General features: G+C 51.2%; 3 protein-coding genes across 3 annotated transcripts; all 3 read right to left on the reverse strand.

Moving 5' to 3' along the window:
- Positions 1 to 1,327: 1,327 nt before the first annotated feature.
- Positions 1,328 to 2,119, reverse strand: T069G_01203 (uncharacterized protein; the record flags this gene model as incomplete). The annotated part of the gene is made up of 1 exon (XM_056168413.1): positions 1,328 to 2,119. One exon carries the CDS (start codon positions 2,117 to 2,119, stop codon positions 1,328 to 1,330), a length of 792 nt encoding a protein of 263 aa, XP_056033729.1.
- Positions 2,120 to 3,990: 1,871 nt separating this feature from the next.
- On the reverse strand, positions 3,991 to 17,279 carry T069G_01204 (dynein heavy chain and region d6 of dynein motor domain-containing protein; the record flags this gene model as incomplete). The annotated part of the gene is made up of 4 exons (XM_056168414.1): positions 3,991 to 4,428; positions 4,490 to 9,959; positions 10,008 to 16,812; positions 16,919 to 17,279. The coding sequence occupies 4 exons, from the start codon at positions 17,277 to 17,279 to the stop codon at positions 3,991 to 3,993; spliced, it is 13,074 nt and encodes a 4,357-aa protein (XP_056033730.1).
- A 2,568-nt stretch (positions 17,280 to 19,847) lies between these two features.
- T069G_01205 (uncharacterized protein) lies at positions 19,848 to 22,024 on the reverse strand (the record flags this gene model as incomplete). The annotated part of the gene is made up of 2 exons (XM_056168415.1): positions 19,848 to 20,263; positions 20,371 to 22,024. 2 exons carry the CDS (start codon positions 22,022 to 22,024, stop codon positions 19,848 to 19,850), a joined length of 2,070 nt encoding a protein of 689 aa, XP_056033731.1.
- Between the last annotated feature and the right edge of the window lie 2,408 nt (positions 22,025 to 24,432).

A 24,432-nucleotide genomic window follows, 5' to 3' on the forward strand; every position in this document is an offset into this window, starting at 1 on the left:
CAAGCCAACGTTTTGCGTTCTCTTAGATCATACGATACCTTATGTCCACGATTATTTCGGCGGTGGTTCATGTACCTTTTAGCATTTGTTCACATGCTTGATGGCATCTCGGCACCACAGCCAGCGTAATCGAATCCTCCAAATCACACCACCCGCAAAGTGCCTACACCTATTACCCCAGATGGCGGATAATTCATTAATAGAACCACCGCTAGTCTAGCCAATTATTGCAAGCATCGCGATCCCAATCGCCGACTTCAACCCAACGAATACGACGAGCCTACCCTAAATAGACACGTTTGGAGGCGCCGGCTCATGCATGTCTCTCCTCGGCCACCAACTAACCAGAGGTTGATTACTGTCCCCAGCTATGATTCTTGGCATATTTTTGTCATGTATAAAAGAGCTGATGTGTGAAGCGTTCACATTTATACGAGGCGGGCATATGCACAAATTCCATGTCTCCCAATTATGAGTCTTAACTTCGAATCCTTCAGAGTATATATCCTAAAAGACAGCCTTTATTCCGCGCAAAAGACTGCACGGGAACTTTTTTTTTATCACATATCCAGTGCTGTTATTGGAACTGCGCATAGCCTACCTTTCCTTTTTAATATATTCATTTCACCCTTGTCCGCCAATGTCAAGATTGGATACTTGGCCAGACTTTTCACCTAACCTAAACAGGCTATTTACACATTGCCGGTTGGGGAAATGTGAACCGCAGAGCGTGTGTAACTGGCCGTTCTCTGTTTTCACAGCATCTTTAACCTCCCCGGACGCCCTAAGGGCGTGGAAGATGAGAGCCTCTGGAGAAGTGAGACAACCTGACCAGGGCGATTTCTTCCGCCTTCTTCACAGATTTTTAACCTCTCCCAACGCTCTGAGAGAAGAAAAGGCATGCCGGAAAGTATTATTGGTTACTGCACATTGCGCTCATATCAATCTGATAGCAAAGCCTCCGCGGGAAAAAAGATTATATGGACCATAAGATCTTCGCGGCCGCTGAGTGGATAAGCTCTCGCTATAAGTGTTTAAAACATTTCTTTCTGCGTATTGTATTACATATACTCTATAATCTTGAATAATGTGAAAATAAAAGAGGAATATTCTATTATTGCGATATAAATAAAACCACCAGCGTAGGTATGATGAACGCATCGCATAGTCCATGATATATGGTCTTGTCTAATGAGCGCCAAAACGAAAAATAAAACCAAACCACCAAAATAACACACCCCTTCAGTAAATACATACTCCGTCGCATTGCCAGTCTATTTTATACACATCATACGTATCCAATCCAACCCATGTGGTAGAATTAGCATCATGAGTTGACCTCTCCAGACGCCCTCTGCTGACTTGCCAGTTCTGATTCTTCATGGGTATACACCCACAACCTCTCAATGCTACCTGGAACATGACCAAACCGCAGCTCTTCGTAAACCCAATCCAATACACCAGGAGTCTTTACATGTGCGTCCCAACCAGTGTCCACGGGCGCACCCTCTCCGCCAAAGTCGTGCCAGGCCCGGATCGTCGCCGTCCGCATATCCCTAGAGACTTTGACTTCGTAGTCCGTCGGGCACCGTGGACAAGAACAGATAACGCCACACCCTTCGTATATTATCGCGTTTTCTATCGCCTGCTCAAGGTGGATATTTGCTCTGAGCCTGGGGTTGCCCCCCTGAGCCCATCTGGCTGCCGTCCGTTTCCACCATTTGGAGTGCATGATCCCCTTGCCAAAGACATTCAAGTGTGGGCAGCCGGGGATGGTGATGTGATCGAAGAGAGGTCTCATGACACTACACTCATCTGTAATCACCCACTCTCTTCGCAGGATGAATCGGCCATTAATAATTCTAGGCCTCGCTGTGTAGGTCTCTGTAAAGGACGGCTCAAACATAAATTCCGTCACTCTAATGTGCTTATGGGGCCTCATCAAGCTGTCGAGGTAATTTTGGTGCGAATTTCCCAGGCGAGAGAGCTTTAGAGCACTCTGTATGTGATTCTGTTGGAGGGAATAACCTCCTCGGTTGATCATTCGTAGAGAAAGATCAGCACCACAAGGAGGATTCTGTGGTGTATTTGGTGTATCCGACTCATCCATGGGGTGCATTCTGTTGCATTGCGGACATGCCCAGTGACCCGGAAAAGTAAATGCCAATCCTGCCCAAAATCGAGACCTATCATTAGAGGGGAGTTGAGAGATCTCCCACTCCCAGTGGCGACGAAAGAAGCTCCGCAGGCCACGACTTGTCTGAGAAAGGACAAACTCGTCGTGTAAATCCAGGCTATTGATTATCATGCTAAAAAGCTCTGGCGGAAGCCGGTACAACGGATTCATTTCGTTAACGTCACTGTTGCTGGCATCGTCGCTGTTACCCAGCAAGCGACGTAGAAATCGCAAACTAGACAGGATGATACCCATAATTGTACCTGATTCGATTTGACCGTAGCAATCAATAGCGACAAAGTTTTTAACGATATTGATGTTCCGATGAAATAATACTTTTCCGGCCACAAAGAATGATAGAACTGATGCTGAGTAGCTTAATGAGAGACAAGTAGTGTTGCTAAACACTGATACTCTTGGGAGTGAGGATAAACACCTTGATGAGTGTATCGACAAACGCTAAAATGGCAGGCCAGATGGAAAGAATGAATGAAAGGAAATTTAAAAGGACAGAATAAGTTGAAATGAAAATTTACAACGACAGAGAAAGGAAGGGTCGAGACTTCTTAAATATCTCTATCTTGTCTGAACGTATATTCTATAACTGCCTCAAGCCTACCAAGATAAAGATGCGCCACGGAACGCATATACTTTGTACAAACATTGTTATAGTAAGTTGTTTCGAAATTATCCAGATTTTCCTGAAACTAAAATTAAAAGCTCATCTCTAATATCCAATACTGGTGTACTCTGAACCAGCGGTTCAATACCAGTGATATGCCATTTGAACGGCAATGCTGAAGATCCATCGGCCTCTTTTTGAACATAAATATTGGCATCGTCAAGGCACTCTATATGCCCAAAATATAGGTACCATTTGTGTCCAAAAATGTATCCCTCATACCCAAAAATATACATTTGTCCCGCCTTACTATCCATTTACTAAGCTTCTTGCACATCTTTGTTAAAGCGCCTCTCGACGGCAACTACCAATCGCATTCAAGAGCAATTTACAACGACGACTTATTCCCTAATCGACTATCTATATAACCATTAACAAGCTCTTTTACCTTTTCGCCTCTTAGGCTTCCCATACTTTCGTTCTTCCTACAAAAGCTTCACCAGACACCTCAGTAGACGGCAGCCTCTCCTGCTGCGTACAAGAAGTATAACTTCCACAGACAAAGACTCTTTTGCCACAATCCAGCAATCTAATTTTACCACGAAAATTTCTTTGAGCAAAATAGAGGTCGTTTTCCAGTAGGTACATATTGTTGTATCGCACATAGCTTTTGGCTGGGAATCATAAAGTTGTCGTAAGAATTGAGATCAGAGAAAGGCCGATAGAGCACTTGTCGAGGAGTGATGTAGCACGGAGCGAATTGTAAAAAGCAATCATGCAAACACACTAATCTTTGCTACTGATTTAGTCTTTTAAATCATTCAATCGAAATAAAAATGAGGATCACAATACCAACATGAGCGAGTGAATATCCGGCAATATCATGTTCATCTATCCACACATATCAACCATACCACACTCCAAATTCACAACACATACCATCTGAATCATAAAAACACATATGTATATGCATACCTCTAAAACTACCAATCAACAAGTTTCATCTCAGGGTATCCGCATAATCTCATCTACTAAGCAGCATCCCCTCCATAAAACACAAAACGAAAACGAAAAAAAAGCATAAATAACCTCCGTCTAATCGTCTCAAAAAGGTCATAACGTAAAACCATCATGGCCCATAATCCCAATCCTCATTCATCATCTAATCATCTCTCCTTTTCCCCATCTCTATTCATGAATCCGTCACAAGTCTCTCATTCTCATCCAACAACCCCGTAACCTTACGTAAATTCTCAACCAAGCTCCTACCCAAGCCAACCAACAGCAACTTCTCTGCATTCGCCGGCAGACCAAGGTACGTAGGCGGCTCACGCTCAGGAAGCTTGTGCACCCAGGCCAAAAAGTCTTGCAGACCAGTACCTGACGGAACGAGGAGCGGGTCATCTCCCTCCACCAGCTTGTGGTCGGCGTCGTAGGCAGCAGGTGTGAGGAACGACGTAACCAGTTGTCCGAGGAGTTTAAAGTCACCTTCATCATCAATCTTGCCACCATACGTCTCTGTGACCAGGTAGCGAATCATGTCCCACGGAATGTTTTGCGGCGCAATGTTGGTTCGATTGCCAGCAACTCCCTCAATCCAGACGTCAACAATAAACGCACAGCATTCGTACTATCATCACAAGTCAGCAAAATTCTACACGGAAATTCCAAAGAGGGAAAGAGATCCTTACGTCGCTATCATTAAACTCCCAGAAACCCTTCCAACCAAGGTTCGGCGCATATCGCAATCTCTCCTGCACAACAGCATGCAAGAATGAAATCAAGAGGTAAAGTCTCGTCCTCTCAACGGGGCTCTTAACCGCGCGCGTCGAAAGCGAAGACATCGAGTCTTTCATATTGGCTCGCACACCAGCCGGCTGTTCATACATGAGTACGCGCGAGGCACGGAGCAAGTTGACAGGAATTTTGGGACTCGATTCCATAGACAGGAACAAGCGGAAATCGCTATGCGGGTTGAGCGACTCCATGCGCTTCTCCAGGCTCTGCAGCCACGTCGGCGCCAAGTGCACGTTCTTGATGAGGACCCACGATCCCGTCTCTGCTGCACTGCTGACAGCCTTGTCGGCGCTGGCCAGACCTTCGTTCGAACCCATGGCAATATTTGTGCAACGTACGTTCATTCTCTGCACAAGACTGTCCACCTTGTAACTGGCATCGAAGCCAGGGCTAGACACCAGGGCAATCGGGAGAGTAGCAGATACTTCACTAACAGTCTTGGTCAAGTCGTCCACAATGTCAAACATGTCGGAGCCAAAGACGAGAGTAGCAAAGCGCTCCGCCGCAGGAACAAAGCGATCCATGCGGAAAAGCTTGACCAACAAGAGGGAGTAAAGAGCCTGGTCCGTCTCCGAGGTGCCTTCTTCCCAAACCTTGGGCACTACAGCCTCGGCCAGCTCCTCGGTAAAGAACTTGTCCCAATCGCTGCTCGGAATGGCATCGAGCTTCTCCTTGAGCACGCTGAGCTTTCGGGCATCCTGGAAAGCCGCATCCTTGGCATCGAGGTCAGAAGACACATCCACACCCGCGATCCGGTTGTCAAGAATCACGTCAATCATCGACTTGTCCATCTTGTACGGAGACGCCTGAGCGAGAAGCATGGCCAAAGTGATGCGGTCCTTTTGCAGCAAACCAAGCGCCGTCCTTTTGAAGGTATTGACAAAGAGGTCCTTGACAATAATATCTCGGCGAACATTGTGATTCGTCTCCTTGGCCAAGTTCTTGTTCCCGCGCAGCACCGACTGGAAAATGTCCAGGAAATACTGCAGCGAAAACTGGTAAAAGTGGTTAATGTAGTGCAGCTGTTCCAAAACGGCAAACACTGCACTGCACGACTTGGCAATGATGCTGTACTGCTGCGTAATCTCCTCCACTTCGGCCATGACGCCCTCCGTGTTGCGCATCTTGTCGGAGATGTCTGCCGCCTCCGTCTTGAGCGTCTCCAGCGTCTCTATGACCTTGTCGTCGTCCAAAATGTTGCCGCGAGACTCGTTGAGAGCCTGCAGCAACTGCTTCTCCAGCTGTCGAAGATGGACCTTGAATTCGCCCTGCAGCTTAATGAGGTTGGATCGCCTCTCGTCCACATCAGGACGCTCCGACTTGAGCACATCGTTAAGTGACTGAGTCTGAAGACTGCTCTGAGTGACGGTAAAGTTGACAAAAGTAGTACGACTGCAAATATCCGGGGCGAAAGTAGCCGACGGATCTCTGGTAGAAAGATAAAGCTTGAATGATGGCGAAAAGTCAATGTCCTGCTTGCCAAGCTGGATGAGGACACGACCACCAGTTCGCTGGTACTCCTTGTTCAAGACGTGGTTGAGAATGGGGTCTAGATGCTCAGCGTCCTGGATAAGAATGGGGTTACCGAAACGCAGCGAACTCTCAAGCTGCTTTGTAAAGGTATCATCCAAGAAGCTCGTAACTGTCAGGCGGCGGTCCTTGCACTCCTTCTGCAAGAACTCTGTAACTCTTCCAGACGGGTCAATAATAAGAGGATATCTGTTGAAGCGCTTAAGAATGATGGCGTTCTCCGTGCACAAGTCATCGACCGGCAGTGTATTCTCTTGCCATCCAAGTCGCTCATCCGCACTGGACAAGTACTCCGTCACCGGGTTAGGCGACTTGAACTGGATACCGGACAAATCCAACTGGTGATACCAGTCGTCAATCATGTTCTTTCGGAACGTCTGATCGTAAAGACCGCTATAAGCCAAAAAGGCAGAAGCCACGAGAACATCACCAACAAGGGTGCTGATCTGAGTCTCAAACGACTTGCTTCCTTCCTCCCAACGAGCCCTCTCAGACGACAAGCTGTCAAGAAGCCTGACACTTCGGTCGACCTTGAACTGGACCTTTGACATTTCCGCCTTGATGGCCTGGGTTTCGCTAATGAGAGTGGCATACTCCGTCTTGTAAGTGTTGATGCTAGACTCGAGCTCCGCAATGTTCTTCTCGACCGCCATCGCGCTAGCCTTTGTCTCGAGCGCCTGCTCCTCAAGCTGTTCGACTTCCTCTCGGAGAGGTCCAACACGATCCAAGATATCTGAATAGCTGACCTGGGCAATGACCCACTGGACAAGAGGACCACAAGCCCTGGAAGCGTGGTTCACCTTTTCAAAAGTAAACTCGGGGTTCGACAAGAAATCATTGCGCATCTTGTTCCGCAGGCCCTTGGTCATCATCTTGGCATTGTCAAACATGATGATGCTGGCAATAAAATCTTCCCTTCGAACCACACCTTGGACGGCCTTCCAGTCGTTGATCTTGTGTCCAAGCAAAGTGCACACGGCATCCAGTGCAAGCCGGACACTCTGTGGAGGGTTAGACATACCACGCACTTCGACCAAGTGCTGTCGCTTAATGTTGCTGACACTGGCCTTGGCCTCCTCGACCGCAGGCTCAGCCTTTGCCAAATCCTCCAACACAACCTTCTTCCGCATTGCCACCTCTGCCTCTTGTTTCTCCAACGCCGCCTGAATCTCCAAGGAAGTGTTCTTCCTCTGCTCTGCCTCACGCTGATCTGCAACCATTCGCTGCAGCTTTTCGTTTGCCTCGGCATCCTTCTGCTCGAGCTGTGCCTTCTTCTCCGCAAGACTGACACGCAAATCACGCACCTTGTCGACGGTATCTCTCAACTTCTCAAGACCGACATTCAAGTGGCGCTGCTGCTCCTCGAGATCTTCGCGCTTCTCATTGTACAGTTTGACATATTGGGTAACAAAGTCCAAGAAGTGACGAGGAGTCAAGAAGGTGACCTTGCCTTGCTGTTTCAACAGCTTCTGGTTATACCGCTGCAGCGAGTAATGGATGTAGACCATAGAGTTGACGACTGTCTCGCGATGCGACGGTGGTAGCTGCAAGCCGCGGTAAGCCACCGGGATTGTGTCCGGAGCGTTAAAGCTGCTCTTATCCAGGTCGATAGAGTGTGTGAGTTCGTGGCCAACCTGGAACAGCGCCTGATCAGACCAATCTCCAAACCAGTTCAGCACACATCTGTTGAACAAGGCCGGACTGGTGGCGGCCTTGGAGCCGAGACCACCCTCGGGCGGGTTCATGGTGAAGACGACGTGCAAGTTGTTGACAATCTGTTGAGTGAACCACTTGTACAGTTCCTCAGGTGAATCAAGGTGCAAGTTTTGTCGTTGGGCACCTTCTTTACAAGCCGTCATCAAGGCAACGTAGTCATCGCCCTCAAAGAGACCAGGCACCTCAGCGTTGGCAAGCAGGGTGTTCATGCGCTCCAAGAAACCAGAGTCCAAAACGTTGGCTTCGTCCATGATGAAGCAAATCTTTTCACCCTTGCAGCCACATCTCCGCAGCACGTCTCGCAAATCTTCGTCGAAATCTTCAGCCGAGTACTTGCCGTGAACCTTGATCTGGAACACCTTGAGACCGTTCATCCAGGCCACGAATCGCGAGAGCGTAGTCTTGCCACCACCGCTCACACCAATGAGAATCAAGTGACCCTGCGGCTGTCGGAATACACGATCAATACGCAGCACATGCTCCAAGACGTCGTTGAAAAGGATAAGCGGAACATCGACCTCTTCCTCGCAGAAAGTCTTGAGACGAGCAGACACAAAGTCTCTGAGCTGCTCTCGGTCGACGGGGACGTAGTTCTTGGACAGCCAGTTGGAGAACAGAATGGGGCCGCCAAGAGCCTTCTCCTCATCCATGGAGGGGAAATACTCGAGAGCAATGCGACGAACAGATTCTTCGGTCCACTTTCGCTCTTCTTCGTCTACAAGACGATCCTGGAAAAGTCGCAGGGCTTCGTGCGCCCAGATACGAATGAGACCTTCCAAGGAAAGCGCCTCCAGAGGTTTAATAGCTTCATATACACCACGAACCCAGCGAGTAAGTTCACGAGGACTGTACACGTAATGAGGCTGAATCTTGGGCGTGAACCTCTGCTGAGACTCGAGGTAGAAGCGGACCATGGCATGAGTAAGCGATTCGGCATATCCACGCAACGAAGGCACAATCTTGAGCACGGCGGCATTGAATGTGCCGTAAATCTGGTTGAGAGAGAGCTCGCCGGGGTAATCAACCATGACAAGGGGAGCATGGCGAAGGAAACGAGCGCCCATGGGCGTACGGCCGGCATCGGTAGGCGGGTTACAAGCACCAACGAACTGGATGCGGTCAAGAGTAACCCACGACTTGTCAGAAGTTCGCCAGAAGCCGTTGTGCTCCACAAGCTGGCGGAGGAAGGAGATTGCTCGCTGAGTACCATACTTGTCGGGAGCCGGAAGGTTGATTTCATCACAGAAGATGACCAGCCAACGACCAATCTGAGTAGGAGACAGCATGACACCGTTCAGCGTCTTCTTGTATTCGCAGTACTGCTCAAACGTCTTGATCAAAAGATCAGGTGTAGTTGCGCTGGAAAAGTTGAGACCGACAACCTCCATGTTGGGCAGCTTACGAAGAGCACTGAAGAGTGTCATTGTCTTACCGGAACCAGGAGGACCGCAGAGGAGGAGAGGCTTGTGCTCAGCCAGCCAAGAATAAAGGACATCCTCGTGGCGCACGGTATCCAGGGTCGGGATGACAACGTCGGTTTGAATGATGGAGTGTGTGTTGACCTCAATGGTGGGCACCTGGTTCTGCCATGGCGTCCACTCAGCCTGGGGCAGGAGAACATCGAAATCAATAAGTGAGCTGGTACCATCCAGTGGTGGTGACCCAAAGTTGGCAAATGCGCAAATGTCATCACCAAACAGCTTTCGGTCACCAAGCGGACAATCTCCCGTAAGTGCCCAGACAAGCGCAAGAAGCAGCTTCTTCGCCATGAAACCCTCAATCTGATCGTACTCTAGCGGGAAGTCGGCGTGCTGTCCGTTATACTCGATTATATCGCGGGCAGCCTTGTTCAATAGCGAAAACAGAGTCGTGAGAACACGAGCAACAGTAAACTCCATGATGTGGTTGTATCGCTGAGCTCGCTCCAAGGCCTGGTTAATAAAGTCTTCCTCTGTCAAGTATCCCTTGAGCATATCGGCAACCTGGGCTTGAATGGCCAGCGTCTTAGCCGGGCTTTGGCCTGTGGCAACGTTATCTTCATCCAGGTCTTCAAAGGGAACGCTGCGGAGCGTCTCGATATAGTTGGTCACCATCATGTTGGGCGAGACGGTATCCTCGCTAAACCAAACCATACCACATCGACTAACAGTGGCGAGCGTTGCATACTTCAACGTCTCAACTTCGAACATGATGCGGACATTGGCCGGCAAGTTGAGACGCTCTCCGTTGGGCAGGGTAAGCAGCTTGTTGTCGTCAAGCACACTGTTCAAGTTTTCTACCCACTCGGGGTCAACATCACCGTCAAAGACAATCCAGTGTCTCTTGGAGTCTTCGCCACGAAGGTTGTCGACAATTTTTCGTAGAATGCTGGTGAAGAGACCGTCCGTCCATTCACGAGTGGTAGAGTCCAAGTTACCGTAAAGAGCCTCCTTGGACATGACCTTGGAATCAATGACGTGAGAAACGCCCTCGACATTCTCCACCTTTTGCAGAGCATCAAGCAGGAGCTTCCAGGCGGCTGATTTACCCGTGCCAGAGTTACCGACCATCATGACACCATGGTGAATCTTTTGAATCTGGTACAGCTGAAGAACCTTGGTCATCCACAGATCCGTCACCACAAGTTGGCGCTCAGCAGCGAGCGTACGAATAGCATCCTCCAGAGCGTGCAAGTTGGCAGGAACGTACTGGACGCCAGGGAAGCAGTCCTCCTCGATGTTGATCATAATGTCCACATCCGACTTGATCAGCTTGGGTGCAATCGTCTCGCGAATACTCTGCACAAGAATTTCAGGCTCGACAATCTCTTCAGCGCCAAGATCGCCATCACCCAACAAACGAGAACGCTTGAGACCACCAGAGCTGACCAAAACACTCTTGAGCGCACGAAGACCGAAATCGTAGTGGGCTTGCTTGGACAGCTCCTTTGAACACTTGTCGAAGAAGGGCACCGTCTGCTTCGAAAGCCTCTTGGCCTGGCCAAAACCTTGCGAGTACAGCATGACTTCGGCAATGAGCTCCTTGTCGGGCTTGGACATGGCAACGCTTCGGAAAAGCTTCTTCAAGTTATCGGGCAGGTTAGAACGACCGGCATAACCGGGGTTCATGGTGATGAAGATGCCCGTGTTCTCATTGACGCGGAGCTGTCGGCCAACAAGCTCAATCTGCGACTTGTCGTTTTCGGCTCCCTGCTTCAGACCGAGCTGGATGTTCTGAATCTGTTGCGAAACAGCAGACAAGATCCTCTCTTCGAGACGGTTAAACTCGTCGAAGCAGCCCCACGCACCAACCTGGCAAATACCCAAAAAGATACGACCCATGGCCTGGAAATCGAAAGTGTCGTCACAGCAGAAGACGAGCGTAAATCTTCCAAGCTGGACACCCAAGGCCTTGACGGATTCTGTCTTTCCTGTACCAGCGGGACCATACGGCGAACCTCCGAGCCGCTGGCAAAGAGCCTGGGTAAGTGTAAGGAAACATCGGTCGGTAAGAGGAGTTCGAACGAGACGATCGGGGACACCGAGATACTCGAAGCCATAGTTCAGCTTGGCATTGGCCATCTTGATGTACAGACGAGTGAGGAAGTTGCCTTCGGGAGTGTAGACATAGCGCATCTGGAGCTGCCAAAGGTAGTGGCCGGCCGAATCAGCCTTGACGTTGACCAGCTTCTCAATCACGTCTCGCTGGTGAACGCATTCGGTAATCAGCTGTTCGCACTTCTTGCGCTGGATGACTTCGAGGTCTCCCAGAACAGTCTCCGCAAGGACGCGAAGAACCTGCACCTCTCTCTCAAAAAGAGTCTGCAGTGTCTGGCCGCCAGCAGCAAGCGAGTTTTCGACAGCTGTCGTCCAGGCAGCCTGTGTTGCGAGGACAACAATCTGACTGGGGAACGCATCCATAAAGGTAACCAGAGCTTCCCGATCGATGTTTTCAGACTCGAAAATCGGAGTATACTCTTCCACGGCCTTGGCCAACAGCTCAGCCAGCGTCTGCTTCATTCCATTTTCCAGCAGCGCAAGCCAGTCGTTGATTCTAGGCGTCTTTGCCAAAGAAATCTCCTTGTTTAGTGTGACAGCCTCGCCCTCCTTGGAAGTGAAGCCAGAGATGACTCCCTCGTCATCCATAATGAGGCCTGCCAATCCAGCAAACATCTTCTTGAAGTGCTTGGCAATACGTAGGGTATCGTTACTGTTACCAATCATCTCCAGCAAGTCTTCGTCACCAACAAAGTAGAATCGGGGGAAAGAAACACGCTCCTTCTCCAGGTATTCACCAAGAGCCTTCTGGATCTTGTTCAGCATTTCAGCCAGACGCTCCAGGGACTTTTGGGCATTAGGAATGTTCAGCACATCAAGGACGTAGGGCGTTTTGTTGGCCTTCTTCATGACGGCCAAGAATTCGCTGTTGATGTTCTGGAATCGACCAGACTCGATAGGAAGAAGGTGCTTGATATCCGCGTTTCCGGTAAAGACACCCTCCAGGTACACCCACTGGCGCTGCACATCGATCCAGACGTCGAAGAGTACGTGGACACGGTTCAGCTTGTCCTCCCACGCCACGGCATCTTCTTCAAACTCCTTGTAGTAAGGTGAGTGTTTCATAGCTTGGAGAGAGTTCAAGTTCTCGCTACACTTGGCAAAGAGGTCATCCCAACCACGAATAAGTCTGCATTTGTTTTGATAGTTGACCATCTCGAGAGCATAGTTCTGCCACGTTTCACGAACTTGCTTCAAGAACTCTTCGAGAGCCATCTCTCCCTGAGCCTGAGCGATAATGTCCTTGACGATGACTTCGGTGGCAGTGAGATTAAGATCCCAGACGTCACCAAGAGTCATGGAGCTAGGTGAGAAGCGCTTCTGGGGTTTAATCTGTTTGTAAATCTTATGCCAGTGTCGCTCGCGAATAGCATCGGATTTCAAGTCAGAAAGAATATTGTTGACCTTGAGGAAGCCTCGCAAGACTCCCTGGACGTGCTCAAAAGCGGCGTACTGCCTCATTCTACTAGGCATATCCTTTGTGCTCTTGATCAAGTCATCAACCTTTTGGCGAATCTTTCTGGGCTGAACAGCAGTCCACAGCATGTCTCGGGTTTCGTTGAGACTCGTCCAAATGGTGGAGAGATTGGACCAAACAGACCGGAAATCACGAACTTCCTCCAGAGTGATTTCCAAAATGCTGTCATTGTTGCCGGGAATGTCGAGGGCTTCCCTTGCCTTCATGACCTGCTGGAACTCTTCCTGCAAAGCCGTGATGCGAGTCTCAAAGGTGGTCAGAGTTGCAGAGGCGACGTCGGGCTGGATAGTGCCAGATACTGGCTTCTCCTCATTCCACTGGGCCACAATCTCATTGATGCGCTCATTGATCAGCTTATCTTGAGCAATAATGTTTGCTCGCATCGCATCAGACTGCTCCTCCATAATCTTGGACTTCTTCTCCAGAATCTCCTTGAGTGCCTCCCACTGACTCTCAATCTGCTCGATGTGGAGCCAGTCATTGGGGAATGGGTAGCGCTGCCTCACCAAAGTAGACTGTCCTTGGCGGAACATGTCAATCTCTGGCGCCCACAACTTTGCGTTGCGTCGGCAGCTCTGCACCGCCGTGATGAACAAGACGGCGGCCGCAGTAGATGAGGTGTCTGAGCTCTGGCCCTCGAGGTTCTTTCGCGCCTTTTCGATTTCGGCGTTGATATCGCGCATTCGGTTGCCCAGTCGGTTGGCAAACTTGATGAGAATCTCCTGCTGCCATTGGTCGTACTTGGCATTCACCTTGGTCTGGACTTGATCATAGTCAATGGTGATGTGGCCAAATGAGCGGCTAACTTCTTGCGTGTCAAAAGTCGTTCGGACCTTTCGAATATCCTGGAGACACTCGAGCCATCGAGGGAGGTGGTCACCGAGCATATCGTAGACCTGGTCAGACTGGAGGTCCCAAAGAGACTGGAACTGGAGCCACTTGTCGACATAGATGCTCACTTCCCTGAGCTTCTTCTCGACAGACAGGTAAACGCGGTGAAGCATATCCGCGCAGTGAGAAGGCAGGTCGGTGAAGCGGGCTTCCTCTTGGGCGTCAGTGTTAAGGCTCATCTGGTATCGCGTAGCTTTGATCTTGCGCAGATTGCAGACAATGCCCAGCCAGTCGTGGAGATGGAGGAACCAGCTCGCTCTGGCGTACTCCAACGGCGGGTCAAGATAGATGACCTGGTTCCGCATGGTAATCTCAAGGATGAGGCGCTTCATGGTTGGGCCATCTTGCTTTCCATCGTCGTCCTTGGACTGCTTCCACCTATCTTCCTCGGTGACATCTTGCTCAAAGGCAGCTATCCAGGCCTGAACAGCGGTGGAAAGACGCTCCAGCAGGATGGTTTGGACCTTGTGATTGACACCACGCACCCAAAAGTCCAGGTTGGCATACTGTTCCAAGTTGAGCTGATCAACAGCACCCTGGATAGTATCAAGGTAAGACTGGAAAGCAGCAGCATCGTAGGGGCAGCCGCTGAGGTCCTTGAGAGCCTGCTCGATTGTAGCGTAGATGGAATTAAGGGTAGCCGTCTTTGACTGAAGCACGGAAACGGCCGCCGAGAAGCCCCAGATGAACATGCCATGCTTGCTCTCGGTGTTCTTGGCCGGTCCAAATCCGGTGCTTCCAGGAAGCAAGGGGCGAATCTGTCTCTGATCGGCATAAAAGAGCTCGTGTGAGTTGACAAAGGACTCCCACCTCAACGGGACACCGTCGCCAATGAGCTTGTACACCTCGTTCTTGTATCCGTTGAGGAGGATGGCTTCCTCGCCCATTGTGGATATCTGCCGCAGCGTCTGGGACAGAGTTCGGACACCTTCCATCAAACTAACGGCGTAAGGATACACTCTCTTGGCATCTTTGGACACAGTGGTCACCGCATGGGGAACCAGGTAAGACTGCCAGGTCAAGTTTCTGGTCTCTTTGAACAAGGTGATGATTTGAGGATCAAAGTTGACATTGAGCTCAAGGATACCACCTGCAGACCTCACTCGGTTGATGTTGAAAAGTTGACCAGCGATTGAGATTTTGCGCCGATTGGCATCAGCCAGCCAAGCGTCGTATATCCTGCCGGTATCCAGCTTGTTCTTGAACAGCTCGCTTTCTTCCTGGAGCTTGTGGCCCTCGGCATGCAGAGTCCAGTCGGGTCCAAGGACGGCCTCGACCTTTTTCATGTATCCGTCAAGCTGGAGCTCAATCTGACGAGCCCAAATGATGGCACCTGAGACTGGTGGGAGATCACGAAGCTGCGCCATGGCATGGGCCTCGGAATGGCCATACTGCTGCTTGAACCTCTCGTGTAGGCCATTGATAGCCTGCTTGACGTGATCCATCAACTGGTTCTGGTACTCCTGAATGGCACCACGAATCTTGGGCCGCACAAACAGAGCGTTGAACTTTGAAAAGACGCGGAACATTTCGTTGGCAGTCTTGGCGGTGGCAAGGCGGTCACGCAGCCTCGCAATGATGGAGTTTTCAACTCGTGTTGTGCGCTCATTGTACAGATTTTCGGCCTGCGCCCACCGTTCCTTGCCCTGGTCCGTCACATCCAAGAGATCGACATTCTGCAGCGCTTCCCAGGCTCGCTTGACCTCCTCAACTGCATCTACATCGCCCATTTCCTCAATGACGGCGCCAGCAGTAGCAGTGGGGTTGGCAGAAGAGGAAGTGATGTCGACAACGCCGGGGATAATGGCCTTTGGTCCCAAAACGTTGACAATGGTCCTCTGCAGCTGTTCGTGGTTGTCTCGGAATGCGCTGACATACTTGATTCGTGACTCCAGCTCAGAGTGGTTCTTCTCGACGTTGATGGGGATCCGCTTTTCGTTTCTGCGGATGATGAGCATACGAGCCAGGTGCGTAAATTCCTTGATATTGTCCTCCCAGGCAACGAAGATGCTGTCGCATGTTCGCATGACGTTCTGAAACTCTGGGTAGCCCAGGTTGACCAGCTCGGTACCCGGAAGCAAACGAAGCAACACGTCGTTTAGATCCGCCGAAATGGCCTGAGCCAAGCTCAGCGCTCTCCGAATAGGATACGGGCACACCCTCAGCTTCTTCATCAAGTGAGCAAAGATCTGAGTAATGGCCTCCTCAACCTTTAGCAAAGATGGAGCAGACAGCAGCTCGTCGAGCGGAAAGTCGCGCATCAGCTGGTTGTACTTTTGCGCCTTTTCCTTGGCCTCCTTCAGGCCCGTATCGGCAACGAAACTGACGGTGGCCTGGAAACGCTTCGCATGCTTCAATACGTCGAGGGTCAGGAGGACACCTTCGCTCCTAAGCTGGTCCTCAATACCCTCCAGCGCAGATTCCATGGACAGCCAAAAGTTGACCTCTTGGCTAGCAGTGCTAAACTCTTGAACAGCGTTGGACGAGGTTTCCTTTGTTAGTTTGGTGATGCCCTGGATGGACTTGATCCAGGTGTTGACGTTGGCCTGCAGCTTGTTGAGAAAACTGCTGTCTTGTAAAAGATTCTTCGGAATCACCTCCATAGAGGGCTTCGTCTGGGTAACCTCGGCATCGTCGAGGACATTCTGAATAAGCGAGTGAAACGCCAGAGAAATCTCGGGGATATCGACGTTTTGCTGCAGATGGAGCAGACTCAGCTCCAAGTCGTTCAACCGCTTCTTGGTAACTGGAATGCCCGTCTTCGCATCGACATCTCGCCCCCTGGACCCGTTGGCCAGCTGCTGGCTCTTGCTGTTTGCGTCAAAGTATGGCACCAAGGCATGGTGGACTTGAGAATGGAGCACCTCCCACGGGGAGAGTGCAACGCCCTGCTCTCCCGAGGCGGCATTAAGGGAGGCAGGACCAGGTAGATTAGTAATAAATATCTGAGAGGTAAGAGGACGAGAAGGATCAATCGCTTGCGATGCCTTGAGCAAAATCAAAGTGGCGACGGTAGTAGGTGTAGAGGTGATTTCGGTCGAAAGAGTGTAGTCGTAGGTAGAGGGAGCTATCACAAGCGTCAGCCAAAGAAAACAAAACAAGAGCTGCTACAAAAAAGACAACAAGGAAATGGGGGAGTCGGGGGAGAGAGAGAGAAGTACAGAAATCCTCACCAGCAACGCCATTGCCATTCTCGCCCGCGTCTCCGTTCTCATTGCCGTTCTCCAGCGACCCGGACTGGACCACGTCCTTCTGGATATACAGCACATTGAGCGTATCGTTGGCGAAGCGCGTGCACCGCGAGATGGTCTCTGCATACGACGCCTTGTGCAGCAGGTTGCCCGGCAGCTCCAGGTCGCTCCGCGATGCGCCCAGGGCAATCTCGCATATGGCAGCGAGGTGGTCAACCACGCGTTCGGGTTCGATGGTCGGGAATGGCGTCGGCGTCGGTGAGGGCGACGAGGGCGCCGGGATCGAGACGCCGTTGCCGTTGGAGGCGCCGAGGCTCGGGGCGTTGGCCGAGGTCACTTCCATGGCGCGAGCGTCGAGTTGTGGAAGAGACCGAGAAAAAGAAGGGGACAAAGGGAGCTTCTATGTCGAGAAGCCGGTCATCTCCAGAGACGTCGGGTTCGGGATAGGTTTCGATGGTGGGGTGTGTCGAGGTCGCTCGTTTGCTCGTTTATCGGGGGGCTAGAAGGAATGTTGGCCAGGGGTTGTGTGGAGAGGGGCTCAGGCAGAGGAACGGGACAAAAGGAAGCTCGACAGGGGGGAAAAGAAGTACAAGCAGTAGGTAAGGTAGAAGATGCTATTCGCGTGCAGTTTGGGAGCTGTCGTGAGTACAAAGCAGGAGGTTTCACAAGGAGAGATGCAGGCGTGGCGCCGCTGCACGTTGAGCTCGTACCTTGGCAGAAGTAGCTCGAGGTACCGCAGTGTGAGTACACCGACACAGAAACACTCCGAGATTCCGGGGTCTCGCTCTGTCACAAGCGAGCAGGAATCGACTTTAGTCTCTTGCAGGGGTTCAGAGTAAATCGCAAAACGAAAAGACGAAGAAGACAATGCGTAGGGAGAAGAAGCAGAGAAACTGAAGTGCCGTTGAGGGAACGAATAGGAGGCTCACCGCACAAAGACAGAAGCATGCATCCAGTCCAAACCAATCCACAAAAAGGTACATACATCCGTAGCAGCTTAGTACACTACAGAGGTGGTACATGCAAAATGCGCTACAGCACAGGCACAAGCCGTCGAACTGAAGCTAAAATGGCCCCAACCTCCGGTTTGCTCGACCCCAAACCAAGCCCAAACCCAAACGGAGGGACCCCTAGTTCCATGTCCAGTGCTAGTCCTGCTGTAGTCGCTGTGAATCAATCAATCGTCAGGCGGTGGGACAACAAGCTGCCAGCGCACGCGGGTGGGGGTGGGAGCAAGGTCGAATGAGTGCCTGATTGGCTAGAGACGTGGCGTTTTGAGGGCCATTGTTTTTGGTGTTTTAGTTTTTTTGTGGATGGAACAGAAAAGGCGTTGATGTAGAGAAGATCCCAGTTGAGTGAGCATCAATCAATTACTCGTAGTTGAGGTTTGAAGTTGAAGCACCTCATCATCGAGTACAGGTGCATGAACCAATATCTACATCCATCTGATATACTGTACTCCTGATATCTACACCAAGAGTTTTAGCGGACGGCAACTAATAGTAGAGCTCAATCTCCAGAACACTAACCCATCACTCCCTATTCCCAGCAACGCCTCCTCATACGTGGAATCCCTCACCAATCATCCAAACAATATTCAAAATACTCATCTCATCAGCTGTTCCATCCCAATCAGCACCGCACAAACCATCCAACCCCCTCCTCTCCATCACCCCCTTCTATAAGAACAATTGCCAGTACAGTATCATTCATCTACAAACAAAAACCACCCCGGGCCACCAAAAGACCAAACCTAAACCCAACCTTACCTTGCCTCCATACCATCCCGCAACTCCCGTCCCCTAAAAACACACACACCTCCCCTGGAGGGAAAAAAAATTCCCTAACCACACGGGGTGCGTCTACCGGATAAGGTACACTCGACACCACATCTCCATGCAGAAATAAAACCGCAAACCACACCCTCCCTCTAGCAAATCCATTTCCATACGGCCACGCCACGCCACTTCTCCTTTTCGATTCAACCAACGTCTTCTATCTTTTTCGGTATCTCGATATTAACACTCCACCTCGTTCCCATCTTTATTTTCTGGAACGCTACGTACGTGCATATTAGCTGTACCACGTTAGTGGTGTTACAGGGTCGTAGGATTTGTGTACATTAGATATGCGGCTCTCGTCTTAATAAGGAAATGGAGGTATGCATATGAATTGAGGTTATATAGATAATACTAGGTAGGTAGAGGGGCCAATATCATCGCACCCACAGTGCATGCGTATGCGTTCATTCATCCCCAAAGCGCAAGGGAGGAGTAGAAAACAACATAAAGAAACCACAGAAAGGGCCACGTTCGTAAAGAAAAAAAGAAAAAAAAAAGCATTTACTTTATCATTCAAACATTGACCCTTAAGTAAATTCTACCAACGTAAAACTACCAATTGCTTATCCATCAACATAGTCCCCCCCTTCATCATCCTCAAGACCAGGTTTACATATTTGACGCCCCAACGGAAAAGAAAAAAGAGCAACAGCAGAAAACGTAAAAAATGAAAAAGACAAAAAAAAAAAAAAAAAACTGAAAAAAGAAAACGACCTCAATGCAAAAAAAGCCGTCTTAATTTAAGTCTCTGGACAGGTCGGAAATGAATCCACCTCCTCTGATAGGAAAAGAGAAAAACGATAGAAAAGCAAAGAAAATCGATCCACAACGTCATATACTTGCATAAAGACACACAGAAAAAGTCATAAATGAATGAAAAACCAGCACACCATACCGTTTCTTAACGCCTCTCCGTATGTAGACTTAGACTCCGTAGAACCGGAACGACCGACTGCTCTCCAGTGTGCCCCTTTAATGTATATCATATCAAAGACCGATACGCCAGGAGGAGGGAAGAAGGGGGGTTGAGTTGAGGAGGGGGAACAGGCAAACGCAAAAGCAGCGAAGGCTTAAACACTCGGGTTGCCACCACCCGCCGCGCCGCCTTCAGGACCAGCTAGCCTTTCTCTCTGCAGAATGACTCTGCCGTTACAAATGTCGATAAACATTTCAAACTTTTCTATCAGCTTGTCCTTTTCCGCCATCTTGGCCTTGAGGTCGTCAATCTCCTTTTGCTTCTCCTCTTCAATCTTTTTCAAGTCTTCGCGGGCCTTGGCCAGCTCGCGCCTCAGCTCGGCTCGTATGCGGTCTTCGGGCGACTGCAACGGCTTGGTGTATATGGCCGGCCGGTTCTCCGCCAGGCCCGTGGCTACTTTCTGCGGATTACGGTTAATCGCAGCCCGCGCGTTGTAAATGTCCCTCGGTAATAAGTGGCAGTCAGGATTATCAGTTTGGAGAATCTGCAGTGTTTCAGATACGCCTGCACCTACACATAGGATCGGTTAGCGAGAATTTCTGCCCAACAGGCCTTTCCGCCTCTCCCCTTTTCCACTTCCGTCATTCTTCGACTTTTTTTGGGAGATGAATACTAACCACTATCTTTCAGTTGCTTCACAGCGGCAACCATCTTACTGTCAAGCTTTCTAGCTGCAGGGTGATTTGACGGACTCTCACTCGGTCCATGGTTATGCTGCAAGTGCGAAGGGTCCGGCCGGTAGCGGATAGTCCACTGAGTTCGCTGCTCAATGGCAAAGAAGCCAAAGGGACAGTCGCATTTTCTCGACGATGTCTTACGTTTTCTGAACTCGGGGCTGACCCGGCTTGGTGGCTTGCCGGCCCGGTCACAGACGAACAGGACCTTTTTCAGGCCTGGCACCGTCTTCTTGGATCGTCCGATGACGATGGCATAGCCAACCGAGGTACAGTAGCGCAGGACAGCCTTCTGAACGGCCTCGAGCGTGGGATAACTGCCGCCTTCAGGAGGTGGTGACATCATCTCTCCCAAAGGTTGAGTGGCTGCCAATTGATCATTCATCAGCTTCGACGGCGCCAGGGTGCTGTTGTCATCGTCTCCATCCGGTTGACCGTCCATATCCAAGTCCTCTCCCGCATGGTTATCCTGCTGCTGCTGAGAAATGGGTTCAGGCTGCTGAGCAGCAGCTTGTAACTGCTGATGCTGTTGTTGATGCTGCTGTTGCTGATGTTGGTGCTGTTGATGTTGCTGCTGCTGTTGTTGTACCTGCTGCTGAGCTTGATGCTGTTGCTGCTGGTGTTGTACTTGTTGGACCTGGTGCTGGACTGGTTGCGGAACCGGCTGTGGTACCTGCTGCTGCACCGGCTGCTGAGCCTGGGGCTGTGGGATTTGCAATTGCTGCCGCGAAGATTGCTGCTGCTTCACCTGTTGTTGCTGTTGCTGCTGCTGCTGTGCTTGCTGTTGCTGTTGCGCCTGCTGCTGCTGTTGTGCCGCCTGCTGGGAGCGGGACGGGTGTATATGATGAAGTTGCTCCTGCTGGTGCTGGTGCTGGGCTTGCTGCTGAATCTGCTGCGGTACCTGGTGCGTCTGGTGCGTCTGATGTGTCTGGTGAGAGGCATGAGCCGCTTGGTGAGCCTGAGGGTGCTGAGCGTAAGCAGGATGGTGTTGCGGCTGCTGATGGTGCTGCTGCTGTTGCTGCTGCGGGTGATGCTGGACCTGCTGAGCCTGCTGCTGTTGTACTGCCTGCTGCTGCTGAACCGCCTGCTGCTGTTGCTGGTGGTGCTGCTGCTGCGCGTGCCCCGGATGGCCGGCCAATGCCTGCTGAGACGGGTGCTGCTGCGGGTGCTGCGGGTGGTGTTGCGGATGGTGCTGGTGAGAGAGGATAGAGTCGTGTGCGACAGGCTGGCTCATCGACGTCGGGAAGAGCATGGGCGGCGGGTTCGGCTGGGCCTGCATCTGCTGCCGCGCCGGAGCGGCGCGCTGCTGTCGCGGCAGGGCATTGGGGACGTGGATGTTGGGCGCGCGCGACGAGGCATTGGCGACGCTTGCGTTGACCGACGCCGGCGTGTTGAAGAGGTGTTGAGGGTAGCCCTGAGGCGGCTGCTGCGGCGGATAGGCTTGCGACTGGTATGGCGAGGCCGCCTGAGGCGCCGGAGACTGTTTGTTGGGCTGGTTCGGGTGGGCGGGAGCAAAGCCGGTGTTGCGTCTGCTGAAGGACGACTGGGGGAAAGCCAGGCCGTGGGGATTGGGCCCGGACTGGCCCAGGTTAGCCATGATGAGCTTCTCGTGATCGGTCGGTCGCCTCGAGTCGCGAAAAAAAAAATATTAAAAAAATAAATAACAAAAATAAAAAATAACGACAAGCACGAAGCACGGCCCGGTCGGCGTCAGGGCGTGTCGTCGTCAGCCGGACCGGTCGCGGCTCTACGATCGATCGATCGCGACGGTCAAGCGTCGACGACCGACGTTCTGGCAGCGCAGCGCCTTTGGATCTTGGATCTTGAGATCTCGACGTTGTCCTTCGTCTCTTGTGCTTCCTGTCCGTCCCTCGTTTCTATCGAGCAAACCCGGAATCCTGGTTCGGGGGTGTCGTTAATGGGGCTGGCAGAGGCGTGCAAAGCGTGGAGGTGCGCGCTGGGTAGGAGGTGTGGGCAGAATGACCAGAGAGAGAAAAAAAAAAAAGTGCGAGCAGGCAAACTGCTGGTGTGCGTTTGGGGAACCTTGGGGGGTTGAGAGAGGGGGTTTGTTTTGAAGAGGGGGGGAGAGGGGGGGGGGGGTTGATGTCAAGCAAGATCTAGTCGATGGGGGCAAAAGTTTTGCTCTTCTCTTCTTCCCGTCTTGCTGCTGACTGAGCCTTGGGTCCTGAGCGCTGAGAATTTTTCTTTTTTTTCTTTTTTGTCACTTTTTTCCTTCTCTGCTCTCTGCCTTTTACCTGGCCGGCACAGGCGCTGGCATGGATTTGCGATGGGCTGGGTTTATTATGGGCTGGGCGGGCAGAACCCATCCGTTGTTTCTCACGCCCAATTCGCCAGCATTAACAGGGGTTGCGTTTTTCCCTTCGGCACTGCCCCCAGCTGCTGCCTGTGATTTGTACCGCTACCTAGCCCCGAGGTACCCTTCCAAGTCTCTTTCAGTGCTCGTACATCCACATCCATGCGATCCATTTGCTGTGATGACATCGGTTACACAAAACCTCCAGACTCCCACTGTACTAACCCTGTCCTTCCGCTCGGAGCATCACATCGCTTCAGGTCAGGTCGGGTCAGGTTCAGGGTCCGGCATCGAGCAAACGGGATGCTGCTCAGCCCTATCTATCCGCCACATCGAACGCGCATCTCCATCTCCATCTCCCCCCCTCCATCATCCTTCAGATTCCCTCGACATCCTCCGTCCAGGTATCCAAGCTGAGGTGTACAGGTAGCACACGAGTTACTGATACTGTACAGCACTACAGCACTGGGCGGTCGGTACTCCGTATTGCGTTCTCCTGTACTTGGCATGCCGGTAGCGCCACCGTCTCGAGTACCGCTACCTGTTGTCTCTGATCCGGCCACCATGCAGGGCCTTTGCTGTGCTTTGTCGTCATACCTCGCATCCCAACCCCTACCTCACCTTCAGGTTACCTGTACTTTCGTTTCATACCGTACGTGCCAACGTGCCAAGTATAGCACACACAGAAGAACACGCATCCATTCGCATCCCCATCCCATACAGAAAACGCCGTCGAATCACCTCGTCCAAAGTCCGCCTGGCCACCTTGCGCCTGCGCCATGTGATGTCAGCCCGCCAAAACTTACGTGAGCCTCTGCCCAATCCCGCCGCGAGCTGCTCCGTCCTCTTAATGGCGTTCTGTCCAATCCAACCGTGAGCTGCTTGTCCTTTTTAATGGGGTGAGCCTCTTCGTCCAATCCCGCCGCGAGCTGCTCCTCCGTCCTTTTATTGGGGTGCCAATCTCACAAGCGCCGCAAGACACAGTGTGTCAAGTTTCGAGTTCCCGCCACTCAGCGCGCCTTTTACCCGCGCCCAGCCCCCCCCAGAAAAGCAGAAAGCAGAAAAGCGGAAGCGGGAAACTCGAAACTTGTTGGTCACCTGCTAGATCCAGCCGTGTGAAAAAAAATTAGATAGGAAATTCCGGCCTGGATTTGCGATCCGAAGCGACCAAACCAACACCCTGGCATGCAAATGCGGTGGACCCCAGCTGAGAGATGCCTGACATGTCTCACCTTTTTCGCTGGTACTGCTACTTGCTGGCTCTGTTCCAGCCTGTGCTACGTACTTGTACTCGCCAAAGATTGTGCGATCCGTCAAGAGACCCGTTGCTTCGTCTATAATAGGCTGTATCGTAACTCGTACATGTGTAGTACCTTGCGCTGCCACCCCCGTACATACAAAAACTGTAGCTCTGCTGGCAACCAAAAAGAGAAAAAAAAAGCCAGTTCTGTCTCTGTCTCTCGCTCTCCCTTCGCCAAGTATGGATTCGGCTCGACCACACGGCCCGTCAGCATCCAGACCACTCCAGCGCTGCCACGCTAATCCTCTTTCTGATCTGCATTGCATATGCATACAAATTCAATAGTAGGGCATCTCTGCCGACTATAAGAGAAAAGAAAGGAAATCCAAAGCTAAAGGGAGTGCAAAGAGTAGGAATACTAAAAAAGATACGCAAGAGGTAGACAAGGAGA

The sequence above is a fragment of the Trichoderma breve genome, chromosome 1 (genome assembly GCF_028502605.1).
Source record: "Trichoderma breve strain T069 chromosome 1, whole genome shotgun sequence".
In the NCBI taxonomy this organism is placed as follows: Eukaryota; Fungi; Ascomycota; class Sordariomycetes; order Hypocreales; family Hypocreaceae; genus Trichoderma; species Trichoderma breve.